The 27955-nt window shown below is 39.1% G+C and overlaps 1 protein-coding gene across 6 annotated transcripts in view; it reads right to left on the bottom strand.

Moving 5' to 3' along the window:
• Positions 1–27955, bottom strand: part of LOC104954127 (neural cell adhesion molecule L1-like protein) — a 54590-nt gene that overhangs the window by 5398 nt on the left and 21237 nt on the right. For 4 of the 6 annotated variants that reach the window (XM_010781197.1, XM_010781198.1, XM_010781194.1 and 1 more), the window contains exons 9-25: positions 27377–27558; positions 27136–27270; positions 26534–26674; positions 25781–25892; positions 25007–25170; positions 24300–24465; positions 23652–23776; positions 23344–23448; positions 20877–21074; positions 20380–20450; positions 20058–20280; positions 19018–19133; positions 17102–17306; positions 16036–16158; positions 14119–14301; positions 6691–6870; positions 5401–5473 (exon numbers count right to left, since the gene is read on the bottom strand). In XM_010781197.1, the coding sequence (XP_010779499.1) occupies positions 5401–5473; positions 6691–6870; positions 14119–14301; positions 16036–16158; positions 17102–17306; positions 19018–19133; positions 20058–20280; positions 20380–20450; positions 20877–21074; positions 23344–23448; positions 23652–23776; positions 24300–24465; positions 25007–25170; positions 25781–25892; positions 26534–26674; positions 27136–27270; positions 27377–27558 (2502 nt within the window). Of the gene's footprint in view, positions 1–5146; positions 5217–5400; positions 5474–6690; positions 6871–14118; positions 14302–16035; positions 16159–17101; positions 17307–19017; positions 19134–20057; positions 20281–20379; positions 20451–20876; positions 21075–23343; positions 23449–23651; positions 23777–24299; positions 24466–25006; positions 25171–25780; positions 25893–26533; positions 26675–27135; positions 27271–27376; positions 27559–27955 lie in introns of all 6 variants that reach the window. The other 2 variants (XM_010781199.1, XM_010781196.1) reach the window with 2 other exon arrangements.

Below are 27955 nucleotides of genomic sequence, written 5' to 3'. Positions count from 1 at the left end.
CCTAACGTGCTATTGGATATACTTGGTTCTGGATTGTGGTCACGTAGCATATATCATAAATTCACTAATTTACTACTTCGTTATAAAAGAATACCGAGACAGTAAATAAATTTCCCTTTTGTAAAAGTTGTCCGTTTGTCGTTTTTCAATACAGGAAAGTTTATTATTTTATACGAGAAATTATAGCCTCTATTTACCGGTATATTTACTTTAACGTACGTAATTTGTGACTCTTCTACGCTCTATAACACGACCGATGGATACGAAAGTTTATCATTATTTAGGCTCTTTACCGGATTTTTTTATTTTTTATTTTTAGTCACATATACAAACAGAGTAAAGAGAGATAGACGTTTAGGTAGTTGGACTTTTTATTTATATTTATTTATTTTATGTTTTTAGATACCGTGTGTCTTGTTTTTTATGAAGAAAGGGTTTTTCTTTTTAGTATCAGAACATCTTTGTTTTTTATTTTTATTTATTTTTAAATTGACTTAATTTTTGATTTTTATTCAATTACCTAGACACTACGAGTGAACCCCCCCCCAGAACCCCCTTTTACCCCCCCCGGGGGACTCGGACTATGAACCACCACAGGGTAGAAACATGTTCAAGTAGTACAAGCCCAGCCGAGGACTCGATCCTTTAGGAGTCCTAACTGAGTTCCACACAATAGTCATTCTGCGAGGACACACTACAAAACAAATCGAAGTAGTTTCTTTGTAAACAAGTGTTTCCATACACCGACCGGTTTGTATTCTCTTCGCAGGACTCGTCGAACCTACGCGTCGACTCCGTTAACACAGCCCCTACTTTGCACGTTTGAGCGTCGTGGGTGAGAGAGTAAAGAAAGGGAGTTCACAAGTAACGTGACTCGAGTTAGTGAGGTAAACGTCCAAACAACCACGCGAAAGGTGCAGGTTGGGTTTTTCCTTAACGCTCGTCAAGTTTGGACCGAAAAAACTCCGAAGTTTCGTCGTTTAGCCGCAGCCTTCACCCCGTTCATACAACTCAAATAGTTCGTTTGACACGGTGAGCCCTTGTGGTCGCCATCTCTCGAGAGAAAGTAACAGACCGTCGACCCTTCACCCCGAGTTTCAAAAGAAAAGGCGTAGACACAAGGGTGTCCTAGTCGGGTGGGAACCAAAAAAAAAAAAAAAATTTTGGGAAAGGGGGGGGGGGGGGTGACCAAATTTTTTGACATTTGTATAAAGGTTTTTCTTTCCCTTAACCTGGGTGGCCGGGGGGGCAGGGGACGTTCGAAAAAAACGTTTTTTTTTCCAAAAAAAAAAAAGGTTTAGGGGCGTTTTAAAGTCTTTAACCCCGGGAAAAAAAAAAACCACCCCCCTTAACCAAGGCCGTTTGGTCTTTTGCGGGGGTAAAAAAAAAAAGTTGTTTGGGTTTTATTTTTTAAACAAAAAAAAAAAAAGGTTTTTAGGAAAGCCTCCGAAAAGAACAAACACCAGAAAAAAAAAAGGGGAAAAAACCGGGGAAAAGGGGGGGGGGGTACCTTTGTTCTTTGGTCCTAGGAGGAAAAAGTTTACCGGTTCGGGGGAGGGCCCTTTGTTTAGGGAAAAAAACCGTTTTTCGTTGAAAAGGAAAACCCGGGAATCGGGGTTTTTAAGCCCGGTTTTTTTTTTTTTTGTTTTTCGGCACCCACTATTTTCCCCCCGGGGTTTTCAGGGGGGGGTTGGGTAATTTTGGAAGGGAAACATAGATTTGAAAGGGGCGGGGGGGGTCTTTTTACCGGGGGGAAAAAAAACCTTTTTGACCCGGCCCACCCCCCTAAAAAATTTTGGGGGTGGGAAAAAAACCCCGGGGGGGGGATTTACTTCCAAAATTGGGGAAACCCGGTTTTTGCGGCAAAAATTTTACTACGGGGGGGGAAAGGGTTAATGTTACCCCTTTAAGGGGGTAAAAAAAACAGGGGTTTCCCGAAAAAACCGGTGTTTTATTTTTGCTTGAAGGGGACCCAACATTTTAAAATTGCGGGGTTCAACCTTTTTATTTCGGAAAACCAAGGGTCGGGGGGGAAAGGGGGTTTTTGGGACACCTTTTGGGGGGGCAAAAAAAAAAAAAACAGGGGGGCGGTTTAGGAGGAGGTTTTGGGCACTTTTTAAAAAAGGGAAAAAAAACGGGTGGTTTTAGGTGAGGGTATTTTTTTTGGGGGATTTTTTTTTTTACAGGGTTGGGTGGGGTTAGCCGGCCCCAAAAAACGGGGGGGAAAAGGGGCAGTGGGGGGAACAAAAAAAAACAGGTTTAAGGGGGGTTTTTGGCTTCCAAAAAAAAAGGGGGGGTTTTCCCCGGGGTTCCGGGGGGGTTAGGGAAAGTTTTTTTTTTTTTTTAAATGTTGGTTTTTAGAAACCCTTTATTTGGGAAAAGGAAAAAGGTTTTATTGGTCCTAGAAAAAACCAAAGGGGGGAACCATTTTTTTTTCAAAAAAACCCCAGGGGGGTAACCGGGGTTTTTTTTTATCCCTTGGGCATTACGGGGTTTTTTTTGGGAAGGGGAAGGAAACAAAAATAACGGGGGGTTCCGGGGGGGTGGGGGAAAACCCTCCCAAGGTTTTTTGGAAGGGGGGGGTTTTGCCTTTTACTTTTTTTTTTAAACCTTTTGGTCGAAAAAAACCCCGGGGGTTTTTTTACAGGGGGGGTTTTTTTGAAAAAAAAAAAAAACCACAGGGGGGGGCCCAACGGGGAAAGAAAAAGTTTTTTTAGGCGTTTCGTTTCCAACTTTAATTTAACCGGGGGGGGGCTACCTTTTTTAGAAAAAAAAAAAAAAAAGGGGGAAAAAAAAAAAAAAGGGGGGTGGGGGGGTTTGGGTTTTTCGGAAAAACAAGAAAAAAAAAAAAAAAAAAAAAAGAAAAAAAATCTAAACCAACCTTTTTTTCCGGACCCAAAGGGGGATGTTGCAAGGGGGGGTCGGGTTGCCCACCCCCCCAAAAAAAGGGAACGGAAAAAAGGGTCCGGGGGGGAAGTTTTTGCAAAAAAAAAAAAAAACCCTTTTTTTTTTTATTCCGAAAAAAAAAACGGAAAAAAAAAAAAAAAAAAAACCCCCCAGACCCCCGGTTTGGTTTGGGGCAACCCCAGGGGGTGGTTTTTGAAAAATTTTCGGGGGGTATTTTGGGTCAAAAAAAAAAAAAAAAAAAAAAAAAAAACCTAAATTTGGGAGGGGGAGGGAAGAAAAACCATTTTTTCCCGGGGCCCGGGGGACTAAAAAAAAAAACGTTTGAAAAAAAGGGGAAGAACGGGTTTGTTTATTTTTGGGATCGGGAAAACCCTTTTTTTGGTCGTTCGGAAGGCGGAAAAAAAAAAAAAAACACTAAAAAACCGAAAAAAAAAACACCTTTGTCTTCGGGCGGAACGGGGGGCCCTTTTGAAAAATTTCTTTTGGAAAGCAAAAAAAAAAAAAAAATTTTTTAAAAGAAGGTTGGAAAGGGACATTTTTCGGAAAAAAAAAAACAAGGTTTTTACCAGGGTTATAAAGGGAAACAAAAGGGGGAAAAAAAAAAAACAGGAAAAAAACACAAAAAAAAAGAAAAATTCTGCCAAAAAAGGGTTTTTTACCCAACGGGGGAAGGGAATCTAAAAATATAAAGGGGAAAAGGGGTAAATGGCCGGTTTTGTTGAAAAAGAAAGGTGTTGGTTTCTTTCTTGTTTGTGGTCGAAAATAAAACGGAAAAAAAAAAATGGAGGGCACTTTTTTGTAACAAAAATTTTTTGAGAAACGGAGGGGTTTGGTACCTGGAAAAAAAAAAAAAAAAAAAAAATTTTTTTGGGGGACAAAAAAAAAAAGAGGGTTTTTTTTGGGCAGCGTTGGAAAAGGCAAAATCGGGGGTAAATAACCCTTTTCGCCCCAAAACGGACTTTTCAACTTTTGTTTTTAGACGGGGACTTACGAACTACTTTTTGAAATTTGCTTCGGGCTCCGGGGTGGAACGGGGGCCCTTCGACGGGTCACTCAAAAAAAGCGCCCGATTCGGCAACGGGGTTTTGAACAACCCCCTTTTAAACAATCAAGAAAAAAAAACCAAAACGCACGTTTTGGTTGTTTTTCGTCCGCCGGAACAACCGGGACCGGGCCCGGGCAAAAAAAGGGAACATTTTTATGATTTTAGGTTTAAATTAGTTAGGGGGCCCCCGCGGTTTCTAATTAAAAGTTAAAGCGGCCCGGGGGCCTAGAAAAAAAACCGGGGGCGCCCCGGGGGAAAAAACCTTGAAAAAAAAACTTGTGGGGGGGGGGAAAAAACCAAAAATTTTTATTCTTGTGTTTTTTACCACGAGGGAATTCCTTTTTCCTTTTAAAAAAGTTTTTCCACCTATTCCAACCCGCCCCCAAAAAAAAAATGGGAAAACCAAACCAAAAAAAAAAAAAAATTTATGATTTTGTTTTCAAAAAAACACCTGGGTTAGTTGGTTTTTTTTCCCGGTTTTAAAGAAAAACTTAGGGTTCCGAAGGGGGTAAATAGTTCCTGGTACTTTTTTCCCTCTCCTTTAGAAAAAAAAAAAAAAAAAAGGAAGGGACTTTTTGAAAAAGGGTCTTTAGGGAAAAAAAATTGTGTTTTCCCCTTGTGTTTATAAAATAAAAAAAAAAAAAAAATATTTTTCTTGTGTTTTAATAAAAATTGAACCAGTCCGGCCCTCGGCTTGTAGCAAATTTGTTTTTTTGGCCCTCTGATGCATTTGACTTTGACACCCCTGTATTAAACCAATCACTTCTCAGAGGGGCGTGGCCAGCAGCATTCCATTTTGCATTTAAAGCTACAGACACAGAATTAGCACTTTTGGAACAGGGCGGAAACGGGTTAACGGAATGCTACAATGCGTGATCTGTTTGGTATTTCAAACCAAAAACTTCAGAGACATGTTTTGTATATATCTGAGACCGATAATATATTGTTCAAAAAGAGTATAATATGGGACCTTTAAAGTGGGGGTAGTATTATATTACAGAACCAAACAATTATGTATTCTAAACATAAGACATTCTGTGTTAAATAGTCACTCATTCATTATTACACACTGCAACACACAAAATAAACTACTGATGCCTATGGGACCAAGAGCACATCATTCCTACAAAAGGGGTGCAAGCTCAGGTTAGCTAACAACGCTGCAAACACTTGTTAACTACACCATGGGATTACCTAGCCCATTAAGTGACGAGAACAATGGCTCCTAGGCTTATCCTCGTAAAGCTCATGAACGCGTGCTTTGCTTTTGTGGAAGGGAGAGAAGAAACATAACCGTGACATGACACATTAGTTTCTCAGCCAGAAAATATTTAACATATGTGGTTGCTGGATGAATACTGCTCCAGCTCAGCACATTTAAACATGTCCTTTTCTGAAGCAAACATTGGCACTGCAGCTCTTCTTGACAGAGCAGGAGTTTAGCTCACCTGTAGTCACCAAAGCTGTCCTCATTCAATCCTTTCGACTCCGGGTCCGGGTGGAGGTCCTCCTTCTCTTTCACTGCAGGGACGAGGCAGGACACACATTTCAATAGCATGTCAAAGAGCAGCACTTTCATTCGTGGTTGGAGTTACATATGACTTGTAAGACTGGGTCATGAGTACTGATTAAATAAAGGATTGGAGCGTTAACATTTTCCAAAGATTAATAACTCAAATGTTAGCAACACCCTTTTGTTCATTTTTACCAACGTCAGTGACTTTTCTCTCAGAAGATTTTTAGAATACAGCTAGAGCAAGCTCAACATTAATGTTTGGTAGGTGTAAAGGATTAAATGAACTGAACATTTCCATTACTTGAGTGTATAAAGGAGTTGCATTTTAAAAGTCAGGAATGAAAAGCTTTTGAGAACAACTTAACATGACTGAGTAAACATTCTATCAAGCACACTGAAAGCCTCTCTTCTGTTTGTCCGCCCAAAGTGCTACACATGCAGCAGCTCTTTGTGCAAATATGCTTTAAAAATACCAGTTGCTTTCAAGAGAGACAAAGGAGGGGTTTCATGAAAAGAACTAGATGGGCAAAGGGGAAATCCAAAGCAGCAGATGAAATATTCAGTGCATCGTGTCAAAAAAGCTACTGCAGGCAAAGAGGTAAGAGTTCTAGGGAGAAGAAGGGGGAGCAGGTTGAGGAGAGAAAGGGAGTGAGGAGACTCTTGGCAGGTAGGTACCGAGGTGAGATTAAGCTTGGCTCTGATACAACACAAAGGTGCAGGGGAAGGAGGAAGGTCTGCACAGGTGAGGCGAGGAACAAAGCCAGCTGGTTCCCACTCGTCTGGCGTGACAAGGTATGTAATCAGAGGTACAGAGCAGAACTAACACGGCCACACAAATTACTTCACAAAGAAGTAGACAAACTGTAGATGCAAGCATCCCACGGATAGTTCATTTGGAGTTAACCAAACTGGGTTTGGCAGGGTTAGCATGCATAGTTTGCCAACGTGCAGGAAGCATTTCCAAACTAGGTCGAGGGGGTTAGGTCAGGGTTGAGGCCTGTCGCACATTTTAATTCATTCAGGAGGTCAACCAAAATCAAAAAATTCAAATTAAAGCGTCATCTTGTAGAAATGGTGATGTTTAAGGATTTCTGAGAGACCTTAAATTGCTTATTACCAAGTCAGACCGATACATTTGACATACCATGAGTTCAATTTTGGTTCAGCTCCTGTCTGAAGTGAGACGACAAGGGCCCCCAACCCTAGTTCAAAACTAACTGACCTTTTTCCATGGAGAACATTTCTTGTCTCTGGGTCGGAGGCGGCGTACCTGCATACTTGCCACCTCTGTTCCGTCGCACAAAGCAGGCCATGAGTACCACGAGGGTGAGGAGCGCCACAGCACACATGGTCCCGATGAACCAGCCCTGGGTGGAAAAACTGCTCTTCTGACCTACAGCACCTGTGTTTGCAAACAGAAAAGAGACACAGAGCTCAAAAATGTGCTTTACACATTGATTTATTTCAGAATGACCCCTTATGCACACAGCATCCAAGTCTATCCTAGACTTAAAAAAACATGATGAATTCTAGTTTGAGAAGATGCTCTCACTATCCCTTCAGCTATAACACTCTTCTGAAGGAATATTAAATAGGAAATAACAAATGCACAGAGATGCAAGAAAAAAACTAAACTCACATATTCACCACAGTCGATATTTGTTTGTCAATTATATTTATGTGGCAGGTGGGAGCTGGAATCTCTAGACTGTACAGACTGCGTCGCCTTTCTCTCCTCTCACCTTGTAATCGAGTTTGGATAACGTCTTCAAAAATGCTAGCGTTATCGAGCAGCCTCTTGGACATGAGGCGCACAGTGTACACCGTCCCAGGTTTGAGCCCATCAATAACGTGGAAACTTTGAGAAGCGTTTACAGCCTCTGAAATCCGCCAGAAGCCATCACCTACACACAAGCAGCAAGTCTGTATTAGCATCCACGCTATCTAAAAAGAAGAAAGGATGAGCTATTGCCAACCACAGAATCGTTGTTGAGATATAAATACATTTTTTTAAATAACTTTAAAAGCATGTTAATATATNCCACAGTCGATATTTGTTTGTCAATTATATTTATGTGGCAGGTGGGAGCTGGAATCTCTAGACCAGGGGTGTCAAACTCAATTTCATCGCGGGCCACATTAGCATTATGGTTGCACTCAAAGGGCCGGTTGTAACTATATAAATATACATCTATAAATATATATATAAAATAATATATTATATTACATGATTGCCTCTGAATTGGATTATTATTGGATAGGGNCCGTATAATAAACGTATTATATTCTTTGCAAGCTCTTGCGGGCCACATAAAATGAAATCGCGGGCCGGATTTGGCCCCCGGGCCTTGAGTTTGACACCCCTGCTCTAGACTGTAGAGACTGCGTCGCCTTTCTCTCCTCTCACCTTGTAATCGAGTTTGGATAACGTCTTCAAAAATGCTAGCGTTATCGAGCAGCCTCTTGGACATGAGGCGCACAGTGTACACCGTCCCAGGTTTGAGCCCATCAATAACGTGGAAACTTTGAGAAGCGTTTACAGCCTCTGAAATCCGCCAGAAGCCATCACCTACACACAAGCAGCAAGTCTGTATTAGCATCCACGCTATCTAAAAAGAAGAAAGGATGAGCTATTGCCAACCACAGAATCGTTGTTGAGATATAAATACATTTTTTTAAATAACTTTAAAAGCATGTTAATATATTTAAGGGTAATCATAGAAATAATGGTTGTAGCAATGCAGACGCTAGGCTTATGATATATGTTTATATAAAACCTTCTCAGTACATGTGTTACCTAAAATTCCCATCAATGCTTAGCAGGAAAAGTAGCTTACTGTTATTCATATAAGCCACATAAAGCTCCGAGTCCTGCTGCTCTTCTATGGCAGTCCAGCTGATTTTGGCAAAGGTGTCACTCACATAAGAGCTTACGTTCAACAAGGCTGGAACTGATAAAGAGAGAAGAAATAGGAGGAGGAAAATAAAACACAGGCAGGCACAGAGAAAAGGAGAAATAGGCAGGAAAAGAGGATTAGCGGAGGCAAATAGGTTCCCCTGCAGCTTGAGCACAGTTCAGCTAGCAGAAACCCTTCAAGAGACGACAGTTCAAAAGGAGACGCTGGGCCCCAGACTTAATTGAGTGGAGCTGGATTTTGGCTCATAAAGGGTAGATAGAGAGATCGTGGGCGGGAGTGACATCTAGTCTTCATTCTCTCTTAAGCAAAGCTGACATTTTCTGACGCCAACCCTAACATGAGCGTATATCAGAATAGATTGAAACGACTCCATGTCTCGAATCCTGTTGTTAGCTGAAAGTTTACGATACATCAAGATAAGATCACAGGGGTTTCATTGGCTGTACATGTATGAGTGTGAGCTATATACCTAAAGGAAGATGAGTAGAATTGCCTGGGATACAGCTGGGAAAAGAGAGAGAGCAGTTGTGGCCTGAAAGGAAAGAGAAGCCTCAGATGTTAGATTCCTGCTGCAAAGCTGTCAGGTCTAATGCTCTACATTGTGCAACAAGCGAGCTCTATAGACTACATGAAGGCAGGATTGTTAGAGCAACCGGGGAAACTAGATTAATGGAAGAAACTGTGCGACAACACCGAGGATGATAGTAAACACACCTTAACTGTTTGGGTCTAAATAGCACATGTGAATTCAAAGCGCAACTGTCAAACTTTTAAAAAGAAATGTTCTGTATTTCCAGAGCTGTTAGTCAGGAAATACCCAAAAATATATCCAGTGGTGGAAAGTAACCGACTACATTCACCTTTTTGACATATTTGTACTTTACTTGAGTATTTCCATTTAATGCTACTTTATACTTCTACCCCACTACATTTTAGAGGGAAATATTGTACTTCTTATTCCACAACATTTATTTTCACTCAGTTACTTTGTACATAAACAAATGATATGCTGATGTAGTAAAATGCAAAATTCTACTATTAAGCTACACAGCTCTTCAAGTATCTACATTTGGTCCACATCGACAAAACCACAATGCTAAAATGTTTTTACAAGTATAAAAACAGGATGGTATAATAACCATAATAATTCAATACTGTCATAAGTTCAATTTGCATGACAATTACTTTTATTTTTTAAACTTGGAGTAGGTTTAGATGATAATATTTTTGTACTTTTTATTACTCTGAATTGGGCCATTGTCCAGAATGAGTACTTTCTGTAGTTTAAATACATTTTCATGCTAATACTTTTGTAATTTTACTCACGTAACAATTCGAAATCAGGACTTTTATTTGTACTGGAGTATTTTAAGTATTAATTATTTATAGTATTAGTATTTGTACTTTGACTTAAGTAAAGGATGTGAGTGACTTCTTCCAACACTGACGATATCCGTACAACTATTAAGGACAAACCTTTACTGAGGCTACAGCCAGCTATTTGCTACAATAACCCACAACACACATCACACAACACACAACACACAACACACAACCCACAACACACAACACACAACCCACAACACACAACACACAACCCACAACACACATCACACAACACACAACACACAACACACATACAACCTTGACTATGTCTACAACTACTTCTTCTATGTGAACAGCGCAGGGGCTGCAGGCGGTAATACATACTGCTCTGAACAGGGGCCCCAGCTGGAGTCGGGGACAAATCTTCAGAGGGATAAAAAAAGAAATGAAATACAGCAGAAGATTACAGATATATGGAAAGCCAGCTTTAAGGTTTATAGACCAGGCATAAAGACACACACGCACACACCTACTCACACACATGTACACCCACACACACAATTACGTGGGCAGTGCATCCTCATAAATACAACCGCACACAGGTGGATTTTGGATTTGATGACTGGTGGAGAGCTGCACCACGAGAGGGCTCCGTGGAGAAAAAAAACATCATACACTTTGTCCTCCCAATAAATGTGCTTCCTAATTGCAAGCAGGAAACAAGACATATTTCAACACATTTTTTTTTTTCCAGTTTAATTAAAAGGACTGTTCAACTGATATCCACCGACACACATTTCTTAAACCTGCTTAACAAGAATAATATTCAGCTTTTTTTTTACCAATTGTGGGCAGCTGCTATGTGTCTGTGTCTGTTGGCTTTCTGTTGCTAAACAGATATTATGCAGTATGTTTTGTTTAGTTGTTTTTAGTTTCAGGAAGGACAGCTAAATAAATACCTTAATCATGCTACTGTATACTGTAAATCTCCATAGTCATACAGTCTACAGATAGACAGACAGTCATTGTATATACGTTGTCAACAGAACAGAACAGCAACATAATCTGTATATGTATTTGTTGCTTAATGTACTGACTGAGTTTGTCATTTTCCATTGTAACATGGAATTAATTAAAAATCACTGGTTTACTTTTTTGTTACCTGTGACGACACACACATCATTTAATTCGCACATGTGGTTGCCTGTATTAATTCTCACGTTGTCCAGTGTAAACATTTTGAATATTAAAACGTATGACACATTGGTAAACTGACAGATTGTTCTGCTCTGATTGCTGAATCCTTTACTGACTCTATTGAAGATGAACACATCTTTATTATGGAGGTGTATGCTCCTATTTAATCTTAGTCACGTTTGCAGTCGGCTTTATCTCTGTTGCTTTGTTAAATCATATATTTATATGTTCCTCTTTCTGCCACACTCTTCTGCCATTAGATCTTCTCTTTTCGTTTTTCCTGCTCATCTTTCTCACAGATGCTTCACACCAGCATTCTGTTGTGATGCTGTTCTGTCTCTCACTTCAGCCACTCTCTTTTTTTGTTCCAAGCCTTTCAAAGAGTCATGTGGTCACTGCTGAAAACTCTATGGCTGTTTTTTGCTCTGGTATGGCAGTCTGTTTGTCCAGACCATTTTTGAAGCTATGATTTATCCTGACTTAATAATAAGCATTAAAAGCTCACCAGGTAAAGTTTGAAAGGAGCCATTCATAACCGCGGCTCAATAACTCACATACATTTATTTTTTCGCCGTCACTCCATCACCCCCTATCATCAACTCTAGAATGATGGTGCCCCTGCTCTGTGCTATTGACATCCATAAATCTGCTCTGGTGCATTGTGACTAACATGCCCCGAGCACAGCGCTCAGAACCGAACTGTTTATCTCCCCACCGAGCCCCGTACCAAACCACATTTACAAACAGTGCATCTAACGGCTCTCAGGTTGGACATACATCTACAAGATGCAGAGCGTCTCTGAGGAAATTTAAAAGCCAGAGAGGAATGAATACCTTTTATTAAAACAACTTAGAAATGTGTACTACGAGGGCTGAAATTAACAGTTAAACTAAATGGTGGCAGGTAATGATTCCCATACTAGTCAGATTGCCTGAATTATTTGTTAAATTAAAGGTTAATAAAAAACTAAAACACAATAAAGCCACCAGCTGGCTTTGGCACACTCTAGTGAAAGAAACCATATGATGATAGCAAAACATACCAGAAGGCACACATTTTAACTAAAGAACTGTCATTAGCATTTTTTGAACGCTATAATGCTATAAAATGTCAAAATGATTGGCTTCAGTGTAGATGACAGTGTAAAGTCAATTTGTTGTGCAACAGGATAGGATCCTACAGGGATTTTTGTTCTATGAACTTATCAGCTCGTTAATTCCCTCAGTTGAAATATATGACATCCTGAACAACCACCTGATGAAAACTGAAGGTCATTAAGAGATTGTGTAATATAAAATCCATCGCCATCATTTATCAACTATATGCAAGTGCTACAGATATCATGTTCAGCCACCAACAGGAAATAATGACCAGTCAGATTTAAGACATTTTCATGCCTCATTTAGGTGATGCCTTCAAAGAGTGTTATGTCAATTTTCATAGCTTTGCAGATGACACATGGTTATACATTTCAGTTGGGCTAAATAAACAAAATGCTTTGCATTCTTTATTTCTGAAAAACTAAATAAATACTATCTGAAGTCCAAAAAAAAAGAAACAGAAATGCCTCTACACTCAGAGATTGCATCATCAAAGAGGATTTTGGATCTCTAGCTCCCCAGATTGATTCAGAAGTGTCTTTGAGTCCAAACTAAGCTTTGAATCGCAAATCAGCAGCAGTGCCAAAATAGCATTTTTTCACCCAATCAAGTTAATCTGTAATCCAACATCTCAGACAATGTGTGAAATACCGCCAGGATACAGACACTCACAAGCTAGCAAAATGCCACAAATCTAATGCATGCTCTCATCTCAAGTAACTTCTCACTGCTCTTTTTTAAAGGGTAGTTGGAGGATAACATTATTCATAATGCTGCTGCTTGACTCCAAATCAAAACTATAAAAGCAAAACACACCACTCCTGTTTGTGGGCTATACTAGTTCCGAGTGTCCTTCAAAAATATGTCTACAAAAATAAGTCCTGTAGCTTTTTTTTACTAAAGCTCGAAATGTCCCAGGACCATCGACTCAAATCTAAATTCACGTGAGTCCTCTGCTGCAGTTTTTTATTTTTTTATTTATTTTTACAATCACTATCATATGAAAATTGGAGCCGTAACTTTTTATACGCAAACTCTTGAAACACGATTTGCTTATTTCAATTCAATTAGTTCCCATCTCTATTAGAAAATTATCTAATAATAACTAATCCTGGTGCTATGCTGTGCCTCCATTGTTACATTACTGATCCTTCTGTGCTTGTGTTTGCTCAGCTTCTATCCTCATTGTCTCTCCTCATTGTAAAGTAATACAAAATGTATTTGTGTGAAGGGCGAAATTGAAATAGTTTTCATCATGTCATCATTGACAGTGAAACAAGAATATGTAAGAGATGCAAAGAACATTGCAACGGCACGGTATAAGTTTGTAGCGTCACAGTTTCGGTAATTTACAAGTAACAGCGGTAATTAAAGTTTAAAAGTCTCAAAAATGCTACAAATACCGTCACAAACTGGATGAATGTGAAGTATTTTGTCAAAGGAGGATGAAAGCGTAATTACGGAGCACTATTGGAGTGACTTTTATGGTTATTGGACTCAGGATTCATTCATTTGGATTCCTGCTGTATGAAGAAATTAAAGGACGGAAAACAATGGAAGTGGAAACAATTCACAAAGGGATTAAACTGTTTAAAACACATGCTCAAAGTAAGCCGGATTTTGCCAATGTGTTTATGTGGATTCAAAAGTCTTAAATAATCTACAAAATGGAGGAGACCGAAACTGAAACCGGCATGGACAATGACTATGTTTTAAAAATGCGCTTATCCAGACAAGCCTGGTTTGGACACTTTACAGGCAGAAGAAACATTTATATTAAAGAAAGAATTATACATTTCTGTCTTTTTATGCCTTTAATACTAACTAGAATTTTTATTAAAATTAATTAATCAATTATTTTTTATATTTTATTGTAATGTAGAGACAAGGCTTTTAGTGACAATCATGTATTGCCTTACAATTATATGTAAAAAAAAAAAAGTCTAAATATTATATATTTGGCCTCAAATCATCTCAGGCTTGGCGCTCCCCCTGCGGTCTTTTGCGCGCCCCCCAGGTTGGGAACCACTGCCACTAAGCAATGCAAATGCAAATGATATCTCATTAACCCCAGTGCCACAACAGGTACACTGATCTCCTGCACTCACGTTCTAGGGCTACAGTGCTGCTCTCCTGGGTCAGCGGGGGGCCGCAGCCGGCTGCAGTGCAGGCGCTGAGGAGGAAGCGGTAGAGGCTCCCCCCCTCCAAGCCATGGAGCTTCCACTGGGTGGTGTCAGCCCCAGTGATTTTGGTCTCCTGGGAGTCCACTACCTCCAGTGTGGTCTCATTAACTATAGAGGAGGGAGAAGGATGTCAGGTCAGTTCAACAGGCATGAGTGAGCCTCCGCCGGAAACACGTAGAAAAAAGTCATCATGGTCGGCACGTGTTGTATGTTAATGGAACACAACTATAATGAGAGTCAATGGATGAGATGTCATGCTAGCTCATGCAGTAAGTGATATAGCAGATACGTGTCATGACAGGTGAGCTGAGGAGGAATACATTATGAAGAAAGCGGAGAGGAGATGAAAGGAGGAGATAGAGAGCTCAAGAGGAGATGGGTGGGAGCGTATAAACAAGTGTCAATAGATGAAAAGCAGCAGAGGAGGAGAGAGGGAGACAGAAACACAGGTGGAGGATGTTGAGGAGATATTAAAAAGAAAACACATTAAAAACGTGTGTAAAAGGAAGGGGAAAAATTGCAGATAAAAGAACAGATAGGTGAAAAAAAAAAAAAGAAAAGAGACGAAGGAAAATAATTAAACATAAAGCAGTAGGAAGAAAATCAGAGGAGCAGCAATCACAAGCAGCATAAAGTATCACCAAACTTGCATTATAGATCAAAGTATAGTATGTGTGCAGACTGTAGAAAGCAACTAACTTCTCCAGAAACCCCCCCACGTTGAATTCATTACTGTGCCAATGTTGATATGCAGGTAACTGAATATATGCCAAGTCTAAGGTGCCGCTTGGGAAGATTGATGTTTGTTTGCAGCACGGAAAAACTGGAAATTTCATTTTTTAATGAATGTTGTAAGAAATATTCAAAGGTTAATTACACAGCGGATTCATGACTCAACTGGATGTGTATATACTGTAGGATGACATATAACATTTAATCATATAATTAGCAGAAAACTAAATTTAAGATATGCATGCAGAGTGAATCAATTCAACCCAAAAAACTTAGAAACACCCACGGACTGCATTGTGTGGGAATATCTGTGTAAAGCCTGACATCTGATATGGGAAAAAGCAGAAAGGAGAGGGGGACAGAGTGTATTGAAGAGCTGGCCAGACTCAGTGGGTGCTGGTGGAGGCGGCAAAGGGCTGTCTCTGCCTTCACATTTTACACAAAAGATTTCAGAAATGTCAGCCAGCGAGGCTGTGTAGGCTCTGAAAACAGAGGGAGAGTAATGAAAGCCCTTCATTCATTTGTTCTCAAGGTGTGGGTTTTAATTCTGAAGACGGAAATGTACTGAGTAATAAATGCCAAATAATTTTGAATAAGAGGCACTTAAAAAGTAGTTGTTTTTAAAAAAGGAAACCTGCAATCCTGGAGGATACGAGATAAGAAACACTTTGAAAAATGTCAAACCACAATCTGTACTGAAGCAGGCTGCACAATTACGACCACTTTGCAGCTTTTAGTATTAAACAGTCCTACCTAGTGGCTGGTATGATAACATTAAAGAGGAGAGGAGATGGAAGAAGGGTCATTCATTGTGTGTATTATTTTTCCAGTGTTATAACATGGATATTCAACCTGTAGACTCAAAGATAAACTGTGGTGTCGCAGAGCACCAGCAGTGCAGCTACAGTTTTTCTTACACTTCGCACACAGCGCCTTGCACTACAGATAAAGCTTCAGCTACAGCAAAGAGAAATCTATTAATGGGAAACATTACATAGGGCAAAAGGTCGACACTGAGTAAGTCAATGAGTAATTACAGTAGTCACGTGCGTGTGTGTGTGTGTGTGTGTGTGTGTGTGCGCGTGCGTGCGCGTGCGTGCGTGTACATACTGAGGTGGTGCTGCAGGAGATAACCAGTAAGGATGCCGTTGGCTTCCCGCGGCGGGCCCCACACCAGCAGTATGGAGTCTATCTGGGCGTTGGAGGCAGTCAGGATTGGCACTTGTGCAGGAGCTATGGGAGTGACAGTAATGTTAATGTACAACTGTAAAGACATGTTTCAGTAGATCAAATTACATCAAAAGGTCAGTGATGTTTCTCTGTTGTTTTAAGTGTCTTTTTATGGCTGATATTTCTTCTGTTATTTAAGCTTCCTTTTGCCTTTTCTTGTTTGTTAAACAGATGACTAACACACTGAAGACGCATATATGACAGTTTGCCTGTTTTTAGCAGCTTTGTCTTTTCACAAGGCTGCAACATGGAGCAGCCTTTCACAAGTATTTTCACACATTACTTTTTTCCTCCTGGTCTCCAGGTTAAACATTATTGTCACCACTTTATTTCAGACTTGCTTTGATACCTTAAACAACTTTATTTGTAATTAGTGTCAGTGTTAGTGTGCCAGTAAAAAGTAGTAAAATGTCCTTGTTATTTTTTAACAAGATATGGTCTTTGACCCTCTGAAAAATCAAGAATCTATGAATATGCATAGACTTCATTATAAATTATCAGTGTATGTGAACAATGGTTTTCAAGTGTCTGTGTTACACCTGTGTAAGTTGCAAACTATTGACAGTTGTGCAGATACAAATCCTGCTTTAAAGTAGACATTCAACTCTGATTTACACTGAGCACAAAGACATGTCCTTTTTTTAGCAGCATACTATTATGAACTCATTCTAGCATGACACATGGCACATTTCTTATGCTATAACATCAAGCTCAAGCATCAAGGTTAAGTGACAAAATACGAACAATTGTGGAGGAGGACTTAACTATAAATTAAATCTGTGCTTTTGTTAAAAGTTATTGTTGTGTTGGTTGAATCACAATAAACTATCACCATTTCCTTACGGGATTTTCTGCAAGCTTGACTGATATTCCTATAATGTACTTAGCAGAGTTATTTATAAGTGTGTGAGGAGCACCTGTATGTTGTGTGTTTGTGTCACCTCACCTCCCTCTGGAGTGTTGAATGTGACCGGGTCACTGTTGGGCCCATTGCCCTTCTTGTTGAAAACATTGACAGTGAGTCTGTACTCGGAGAAAGGCTCGAGACCCGGCACGATGGCATGAGTCCTCTTCCCGGGAAAAGACAGGGACTGGCGCTCATCCAAAATGTTGTTCGGATTCAGCAAACTTCGTTTCCTCACCCAGTGAACCTGTAAAGGGGGAAGCAATGGAAGATTGTGATGAGGAACACGTCTTAACCGAGAGCAAAGAGATGAGGGAGGGAAGAGAAGGACAGCGATAATGGCAGAACGGTGACAAAGACAAAGTTGAGGAGCAGCAATTAATGCCTGGTTTCCCTTTTAATTCGGCAGAAATCTGATATTAGACATCAAATATTAACTATTAATGGGAGGTGTTGCTTTGTTCGTGTGATGGTGTGCGTCTGAATAACTGTTTCCTATAGTCAGGTTGTCATTGTCCCTGTATAAGACACTGTTAATGCCTTCACAGGTGACAGTGAAGTAAAAGGTGATTTGACATAGATATAAAAAGTATTTAATCAAATTACACATCAATAATATAAGCCTCTGTCATAACACGCAAAAATCTCTTATTGAGTTAATCAGAGGGATTACATTAGTTAACACAAACTCATTCCACACAAAAAAGGTGAAAACAAGGCAGGTTTGGGAACCTTACAAAATATTACAGGTTTAGAAATAATGATTTATTTGTGTGGTCATTGCCATGATGATATTTGTTGAATTTAAATGACATATACTTTTATTTGTAGGAAACTGAGTTTTATGCTTTACACGCCAATTAATGTGTTACTATATAATCAGCATTACTTAGTTACCCTACTATCTAAAGCCCACTCTACAATATTTAGTTCAGGGCTGTGTCTAAGATTTTCGGGATGTAACACCCACAAACGAAAAGCAATCCCTATTGTGAAATCACATTGTGAATTGTTTTGTCTTTCAATCGTCCATTATTCAAATAGCACGTATATAAAAAAAACTGTGAAAGTTAGGGGCGTCTCTTTTATCTTTTATATCTGGTTTTGACACACTCAAGAGGCAAGTGAAAGGGGTTCAACCCTAGGAATATATTTTATAACGAGACCTAGAAGAAATATCTAACTGCACCAGGAAATCAATCAGGGTAATGTATTTCACTTGATTTGACTTTAATAACCCCTTTGTGCCTACAGCATGGTTCTGTTCAGACCTGGCATTAACATGCGATCACAAGCGGACAGCTTTAAGTACGTCAGGTCACCTATTTCAAAAAGTCTCCATATTGCGTCTCTGGAGGGACCAGATGCGCTCAGATCTCTCTTCCCCCTCTCAAACATGTATGACCTGAGTTTTATTAAAACGAAATTATGACTGGTGTGCCAACAATGATTATCAGGAAAGTTATAACAACTTCATCTCCTTTCTAGAAGAAGAAGAACACATACTTTATTAATCCCTCACAGGGAAATGTATTTCTCCACTCTGTTGTGTTTACACACATTACACAATGCACACACGCAACCCCATGCAGATAGGAGAGGTGGCAGAGCAGAGAGGATGCCAGGTACCCGGCCGGCACAAAGGGAGCAGTTTTGAGGTGGCCTAGGAGGTGAATTGGCACCTCTCCTGCTACCTCCTTTTTTTTGTGATGTGTTTGTGTGCACTGCACTCAAGCAGATATTAATTGTTTATTTATATTTTTAAAAGCAGCGCTGCAAAATGAATATGGAAACAAGATTTCATCATTTTACAAGGCTTATCTCATCAACCAAAGTGTGATTACTATATTTAATAAGAGGCTTTGATATTCAGAGTTTCTCTGCTGCTATGGAAATTCTGCAGTTACACAACTTCGTTCTGAAAGAAATCAGGTTTCAGGACCATAAGAACAACGTACATGGTAGCCCCCGAGATGACCTCTCACTGTGGCGGCGGGGGCGGGGGTCCAGCTAACTCTCAAAACAGTTGTGTTGATCACCTCCACCGCTATGTCCCGTGGTGCTGCGGTCGGGACTGGAGAACAGAAAGAGGAAGGTCAGGAAAACAGACGGACTGCTAACAGCAGGATACCTTTGAAGCAACTCTTTAACAATACCATTTACAGCTGTAAAGAAAGAAAATAAACTGAATAAATACTTGCAGATACAGAGGGTTATACAACAAAATAATCATGTTGGACAAAAACGCTCTCATCGATGGTGGTCTGAGCTGTTATGTTGAAGCCATAACAGGTCATTATTCTTGTTCAGGCTGTGCTGAAATTAGCTTTTTTGCTGGTTTTGGTAGTAAATAAAACGGTGTATTTGCACTAATACAAACTCAGCAGGACACCAATTGAGGCAGATTTGTCGTTTTCTTTTCTTCAGTAGAGACAAAAACAACACCAAACATGAAATTAAAACACTCTATATTTCTGCTCTACAATTCACTGAACTGGGAGTAGGAAATGAGAGAAGCACAGCAGAGACAGGGAAAAAGCCATTGGGTTTCAATAGGCCCAAAGCAAAAAGTTTGTTTTGATCTGTCAAATCTCCCACAGCTTCTGAGACAGAAGTGAACATTTGACACCCCTCTGCTCTACAAAGGTTATCTGCCACCTGCTGGATTTAGCACAGAAGTTTTTTTTTCTAAGCAGAGGGGGAGGAAAAGTCACTACTGCACACCTGCACGGGGTTAAAAAGCATGAGAAAAAGAAAGAACTTAACCTGACACATTTTCCTGCAGACAATGCCAAAAGACGACTGAAGACGGGGTGGGATTTGATAACAAAGAGGTCAAAGTAAGTAAAAAGCAAAACAACAGCTACTGTACATGTGCTAGTTCAGTCTTAGGGTATGTTTTAAGAACAAGCAAAGTGAGTAGCATGTACACATAGATTGAAATATGATAATGACAGTACACATTTTTGAGGAAGTCTTAAGTTTGCATCACACTCACCATCTTCTCCAGAGTAACCAGTGACGATTTTAGGTTCTGGTCCCCAGCCATGGCTGTTCCTGCTCTGAATTTCGATCTCGTAGGGGACAAACGTGGACGTGTTCCTCACAACAAAGGAGTGTCTGTTGACCATATGCAACTTCCATTCATCTCCCACCCCCAGTTTTCTGTAGCGCACCCTGTACTCGAGGCCTGGGCCATTGTGTTCAATTGGCAACAGCGGCTACAAGAGGATAGAGTGTTGATGTCTTAGAAATATAATCAAAAATCAAAATACAATAATATCAGTTGTTTGTATTTGTCTACAGATCCATAATCTTACCTCCCAGCTAATGTCCATTTGATTAGGAGAATGGCCTTGAATTTTGATGCTTTCTGGGTTTTTTTCAGGAGCTTTGAACAGAAATGTAAAATAATATAATGAATATATAGAAAAATAGCATGATTGAGCGAATCTAACTATTTTGACTCTTGTCTTTTACTGCCAAAATGCAAATATCCCTCAATGTTGTTCAGCTAAAACTGAATATTTGGTAGTTGTACAGTAGCACAAGTATCCTTATTTGACACACAAGCATATTCAAATGAGAGTCATGATTAAGCAGCATCGTGTGCTGGAGCTGATAATTGGCGATTTAAGGGCTCCCGAGACCCAAAAATATCCATACCCCCCACTGCTAGAAAAAGTCCTGTGGAATAAGGTTGGCCTCTCCACGCAGCAACTCTCTGCACTTTTCACAAATTGTTAAAACTTTGCATGCTTTCACAATCAACAGAGACCCAAAGCAGAACATGATAATTAAAGGGAGCGAGTCTCACCAGCAGGGGGTGTTTTGTGTCTCTCAGTGGGCTCACTGGGGGGTCCAGGTCCAACAGCATTAACAGCATACACTCTGAACTGGTAGTTAAGGTTACCATGTAGTGCCAGCTCCGCTGTTGCCTGGTTACCGGGGACTTTCTGTAGCTCCCGCCACCTTCCGGGCTCCCATTGGCTCTCCTCGTACTCCACTATAAACTCTGTGCTCACAGACGACAGAAGAAATCCTCATGATCAGTCACTGTACAACAGATCATCACTACAGCTGAGAAAGCATGCTTTACACTCCTTTGATTATTTTCTAAAGTCCAACATACATTATGTCTACAGTTCATGTTCCACACTTTCTCAAAATAAATAAAGGAACAATCGAACGTTCTCATAAACACCTTTTCTTAGAGTTTGCTCATATCAGTGCGTTAATTACAAAGCTTGTCAGGGGTGATTATAGGTTTAGCACAAGGGTTGTTGGTACACACATTTTTTAAACTCAACCTAAAAAGTTAAGAAATGTCAATGTTTCATTGACCCCAAAAGGCCAAAAGAAAGTTATAGTTTCAGGTTTACATACATTTTATTTTTCTAAGAACATTTTTAACCAAGTAAAATGACGATATTAGACATACAGTATCTAAGTGGTGTCATGAACAGAGCTGTTAAATTCTCTACATTTTCCCACAATTCATTGCAGTGGCAACATTAAGAGCAACAGCCACCTTAGCATAAGTAGGCAACCTCGTGCCTTTTCAGTAGTCCTCTCCAATCCTTGCTCATCTTTAATGAACCATTAGATGTTTTTTATCGAGCTCAAGAATTATAATAATTGTTTTGACTACTAGACTTAACCACTCTTTTTCGAAAAATCCACTAATGCAATTGCTCCTTAATGTCAAATGTGCACAATCATTCTGCCACGTAGGTGTGTCAAAAATGAAGTGTCGAACATCACTGTTAACAACTTGTTACTGAATGTTCATCATGTAGGGAAAAATAAATGAGTAAACAAGGGAGTGATTTCATGCAAAGCCTTTTGGCAATTTCCAAGGCAAATTAATCAGATCATTTTAATATTTCTTCACACACATTCACTTGGTGTTTAGCCAAACTGATCCACGGATATCGTTTAGAGAATTTCTGGCCTCATAACTCATGTGTGCTGCTCCAAGATGTTTAATTAAACACAAAACAGCACATTTTACACTAACAAAGGATCTTCTTCAGGCATGTCTATTCTGATTTCTGATCATAGATAGCACACATCAAAGCACATAAACACTACAAGGACACACTTATCAGTTGATATAAAATCTTTTCATCACAAGTTTCCAAAAATAAATGAGACCCTTTTTGAAGTATAAATGAGACACAAGCTACTGTGCCAGGTTCCTGAACACTTCACTGCCACTTGCAGCCTTTGCTTGTGAAATAACTTTAGTTAGCACTCAACAGTGATCAATGCAGCCGAATCTTTTCACTCTCAGAGAAAACATGACAATGCGCAGCATCTAGATTTGAACTTGTATCAAAGAACATTTGTAATGGAGGGTTTAACACTAGTCTGCAGACTTTAGGTGTTAAAGTTCAACTTATTTACGTGTTAGGGATTGTTCATCCAGACAGCACTCACTGAACAAAATTAGCTGAAAGTGCCAGTAGGTGTGCAGGGATGGAAAGTAACAAACTACAATTACAGTATTAAAGTATTGTACTTGTAAAAGCTACTTGTTTCCAACTTAATTATTTCCATTGTTATACTGTATACATTTATATTTTTTTGTACTTGTGACTACACTGAATTTATTTTAAAGCTTTAGTTACTACTTTTCAGATTCAGAATCATAATACAAAGTATACTCTCAGAAATTCTGATGAAATATAATGGAATAAGCTAATCAGCTTTATGTAGAGTAGTTAAAATGTCCTCCTTACCAGCTACTATATTTAGGTAGTGAACACATGAATGCATCTTATTATATTTATGATTCTGAATTCCAGTTGTGAGTACTTTTAAATGAACTAATTGAGATATATTTTAAACACTATTGTACTTTTACTTTAATTATAATTTTAATGCAGAATTTGAGTACTTCTAACAGACATTTATTTTTACATTATATTATTGCTACTTAAGTAAAATATAATTGGGTGTGTGCATGGAAATCATGTATCTGCTAATATCCTATTATGTTGTTTTCTACAGTAACTGCAGAAAAACATTCTATTCCATTCACTTAACCTACACAACTTTTTTCCTCACTCTAATTATTCTGAAATACCATCATTAAAAAAAAGTAATTACATCGTTATGTGGGCTGTACACTTAATTGTAACAACTAATAGTCACAGCAGGTCACAGCTGTTGATGACCCCTGAGAACATGTTGTTTTTCTGTTGCATTATTTAGCACCACTAACACCTATTTTCAGACATCAGCTGTTCTACTTCTTCTACACTAATATAACTATTCACCTATCACAGAGCTGTTGTGATCACTCCCGGGTATCCAATACAGGCTAATATTCCTCGGACTCGGAAGTTCTGAAATCTCTACAATTTTGGGAGCATCGGGAACATCTGCAAAACAAAACAAATAGAACAGGATCAAAAGTCAATTTATAATCTGAGGAGAGCTGAAACATTACAATGACATCAAAACCACAATGCAACCCACTGTTTTCAAATATTTATAACACTGTCTATATTCTGAGCCCTTTCAAGGAATGTCTAGTCAATAATGAATGATATTCCATACTATATTATTTACACAACCACCTTACCCAGCACGGTGAGCAGTGCAGTGGCATTGTCCTCATCGAGGCTGGTTCTGGCAACGCACGTGTACGCTCCCTGATCACTCAGGTTCACACTCATGATCTGCAGCATGCCATAGTCCGCAAAGTATCTGAACATAAAATCCCATTTGTTAGTACATAGATAGAATTCAAGTTCAATCAATCAAGCAGTCAGAAAGCATCTTGCACCTCCGGCAAAGCTACACAATCCTCTGCATTGTTAATAATGAAGTAAAATAGGAAAAGCTTTTTCTTAATCTACATCAAAATGAACATAGTGCTAGATAATTATAGATTATATGTTCTAGGTTGTTTGAAATGCAATAGATTCTGCTAGAGCTTTTCCAACTTTCTAGTAAATCTTACAAAAAATGTGTTGTTTTTTCTTAGATAACAACCTACGTACTAAGCAGGCCAGCAAAGACTTGGCAGAGGTAATCAGGCTATTTATTAAGTAGACAAAAAATAGCAAAATCCCCTGTCTTTGACCATCTACTGAGTAGGATAAACACAAAGCTTTCGGGACTTTTTATGCATTTTTTCTCCTGAGGATAAGCAAAGAGATAAAGACTCTTAGGAGAAAAAAAAACACCTGAAAACGAATGGAAACACTATCAAACCTCAGGAGCCTACCTGGAATGTTCTTCAGACAAAAGTGGGATCTCTTCACCATCCTTCCTCCATACCACCTCAAAGGTGCTCTGCAGGCTTTTATCATACTCTGCCTGGCACATCAGCTGGGCTGTGGTGCCACTGATGACCTGCACGTCCTGAGGTGGGTATACTATGTGTGTAGGGTCTAAAGATAAGAACAAATCCCAAGAAGAAAAACACATAAAAAAGATAAGATATGGTGCAGCCAGAGAGAATAATGATTTATAATGCCTGCATGCTGCAAATGAGATGCATGTATTTGAAGTTCAGCCAATTTATGTAGTTTATTAATGTGTCCCTCTCGCAGTAACTGCCTCCTGGATGGAAATGTACGGATTTTGCTCAATACATTTCATGGTGATTTTCATTCATGAAAAATAGATTTCAAAATATGTTCCACCACATTATTATTTATGCAGCATCTTCTTATACTGCCAATCAATAAAAGATGATTTTTTGGTCTGGATGCTAAGATATTTATTGGCTTTCTAGCACAAGCATGTTTCAACAGACCTTACAGACCACCTAGTTGTTATCACTTTATTCATCACAGCAGCGTTGGGTAAAAATAATCAAGCTTAAATTGTATTTATAATGTGGTTTGCAAATGTAACTCCTTCATTTGGGTGAATATCTGTATATTGAATAATTGTATGCAGTGACTTTTTCTCCTGTCACTGAAATACCTTTAACATCCAGCACAGCAGTGATAGCAGACATGCCCTCGCTGTTAGAGGCAACACACTCGTATCTCCCACTGTCTTTTTTGTCTGCACTGATGATTTGCAAAGATTCGTTTAGAGGGAAAAAGCGTATCCCATCAATGGTTTTCGGCGTGTCATCTCTGGCCCTAGGAGAGAACGTTTTAGCCAATTAAGATGCAACAACTCCAGGTAATTGATTAAGTTCAGTAAATCATGCCCATTTCATTTTTACAATTGTAATTTAGGTGTAAGACTTCTTTTACATACATACAATATATCATCTTAAGTATATTATTCTACCTTGTTCTTTTGCCCTAATTTATTTGTTCCTTTTGATTTCAATGAATTGAATGTTGCTAAACATAAAAGGTTCTTGTAAAGCTATCGTATTATGGATCGTCTGAGATCCAATTTCCCTTCTGTGGATCTGTAGCAGAGCTGCAGTGATATTTCTCAGATACAATTAGCTCAATTTCAAGGCAAGGGGGAGGATTATCTCATTAAACAAGTATAAATGTCACATCTATGTCATGCCAACACCTGAAGCAGTGTGTCATTGCTAGCGTGATTCACTGCAGTGAGCATGTGCTCCGGTTTATTCCTGATGAACTGATTTCAAACTGACTGATAAAGCGGTATGTACTGTCCCCTGGAAAAAACCTCTCACATTGAAAAAGGTATAGAGTTTTTCTGTTTTAACACTATATGTTTCAAAAGGACAGACTAATATACCTGTTCTTCTGGGTGATTACTTACCAGGAGATTTTGGAGGGCGGAGAGCTGAAAACACTGCAGTTCAGGAGGATGTCCCCTCCTAATACTACAGCGTACTCTTGGTAGTCCCTTGTCAGTATCAAAGGAGCCATATCTAAGAGCAAGGTAAGGAGGAGAGATAACAGCAGCTCAAATGTCAAGTTATTGCCCATGAGTGATTTTTTTCCACAAGAAAGAAAGCGAGCAGATAACTGAAAACACAGATATAATTCAGATGCAGGCACAGGCATCACACCTCTTGCAATACTTGAGAGATAAATGATCTTTTATAGAGGCCCAAGTGCTGAGAATTATTTTGACATTTTCAGTTATGTCGAGGGTTTTTTTTCATTCGAAAAAGACATTTGCATATTTCTTACAAATGTCGGTTGCATTAAGAAGAAGAACTGAATCATAAGTGTTGAAAAAAAAGGTGAAGCTGAGAGGGTTTTCTTCTCTCAAGACTTGAGTCATTATGAGTGGCCGTGGCTAAGTCAAACTCGGCTTTATGGATGGAATGCAGGCTGATTGAGGATAATGTGCAATTGTACCTTTTGTGATCAGAAAAAACAATGTTTGTAGAGAGAATAAAACCATCTCAAAATGTAAAGGAGCTGTGGAATGCTTTTGATCTCAAACTAACTATACAACATTTACTTTTGGCAGGTGAACCTGATAAATTGGCCATTGTGTTAATAAGACAATACTTTTTTCCTCACTGGCTGTGTAAGGTTTCAATTTGACAGTAATACTCACTCATCACCATGATGTTAATGTTGGCCAGAATACTGCCGTGGCTGTTGGAGGCCTCACACTGGTAGACGGCGCTGTCCTCTGTTTTGGCGTTGTGGAGCACCACGGTGTCATCGAGCACTCGCCTGTTGTTCACTGGGTCGTCTGACAGGAACACACAGTCATACATAAATCATCAAAGTCTTTAACAATGGACTACATCAGTGTAGGTTTTGCTTTACAACGTTTTTTAGATCAATATGAGAAACATTCTCAATATCGAAATGTTAAGCCTTGTTCTTATTCTCCAGAAATATTTATAATCTTCTTACACAAACCCTTTACATAAAGACAGTTGTGTACTCAGGCAGGACATTTTACAGTTGAATACAAAACTTTACCTTCACATAGCAGAGTTAAACTTCAGTGGAAATTAACTAAAATGTATATGCTACAAAGAAAAACAACCGTAAGAATACATAAAATACTACAAAAATACTCAAACTCTTCCAGTATAAAACAATATAATATTGGTGGTTTAAGCTGTGTATAGCTGCTTGCTGCACCGCTCTCCTGCCCAGTGTTATAATATGCATAAAACTACAGCTAGAATCATTTCCACTCACCTTTGAACAGTCGTCCATTCCTCCTCCATGTAATGTCCGGCGATGGTTTTCCACTGACCGAGCACTTGATGTGAACATCAGTCCCGATCACGGTCAGCTGGCTCTGAGGAGGCTCTGACAGCCACTTTGGCGGCTCTGGGAGACGTTAACAAGACACTTGTTGAATTAACAAACTAAAAACAGCTTTATCCTCCAAGCAAAACCAAATGCAGCAACAAATACATGCATAATTAGCTCTTACCTTCCACTATTACATCAAAGTAGTGGACAGCCTCTCCAACAGAGTTCTGGGCTTTACACATGTATTTCCCAGCGTCACTCTCATCTACAGCGGAAATGGACAACAGCTTTCCATGTTTGCCTTCACTTGTCCGTGAAGGCAGCGTTTCTCCCATTTTCATCCATGTTACATTCGGGGTCGGACTACGACATGAAAAAACATGTCAATTGCCACAATAGCAGATGAATAGGATGATTAATAAAAAGATCTATAACCAAATGGTATTTGATAGTTGAGTAAGTAGTCAATAGTTATTATATTAATTACTAATGTTTACAGATTATTATAAATGTTGAAATGTAAGTTATTTTAACAATGTATTGATGCATACATAATATGGAGATGGATGTAACATTATATTTAAGGCTAATAATTAGTTTGTAATCTGTCTATAAACACTCTTCAGGTGGCTATCAAGTTGATGAATATATTGAATTCGTAATTAGTTAATAAATACTTTGCAAAGCATGTATAAACATCATTTGTTAATGGTAATTAAATGTTTTGTCTGGTAATATTAACAAATATTTGTATTTGTTA

This window comes from Notothenia coriiceps, unplaced genomic scaffold, assembly GCF_000735185.1.
Source record: "Notothenia coriiceps isolate Sejong01 unplaced genomic scaffold, NC01 NC01_scaffold00022862, whole genome shotgun sequence".
NCBI lineage: Eukaryota > Metazoa > Chordata > Actinopteri > Perciformes > Nototheniidae > Notothenia > Notothenia coriiceps.
The sequence above is the reverse complement of the archived record's forward strand: the minus strand, read 5'-3'. Positions and strand labels throughout refer to the sequence as shown.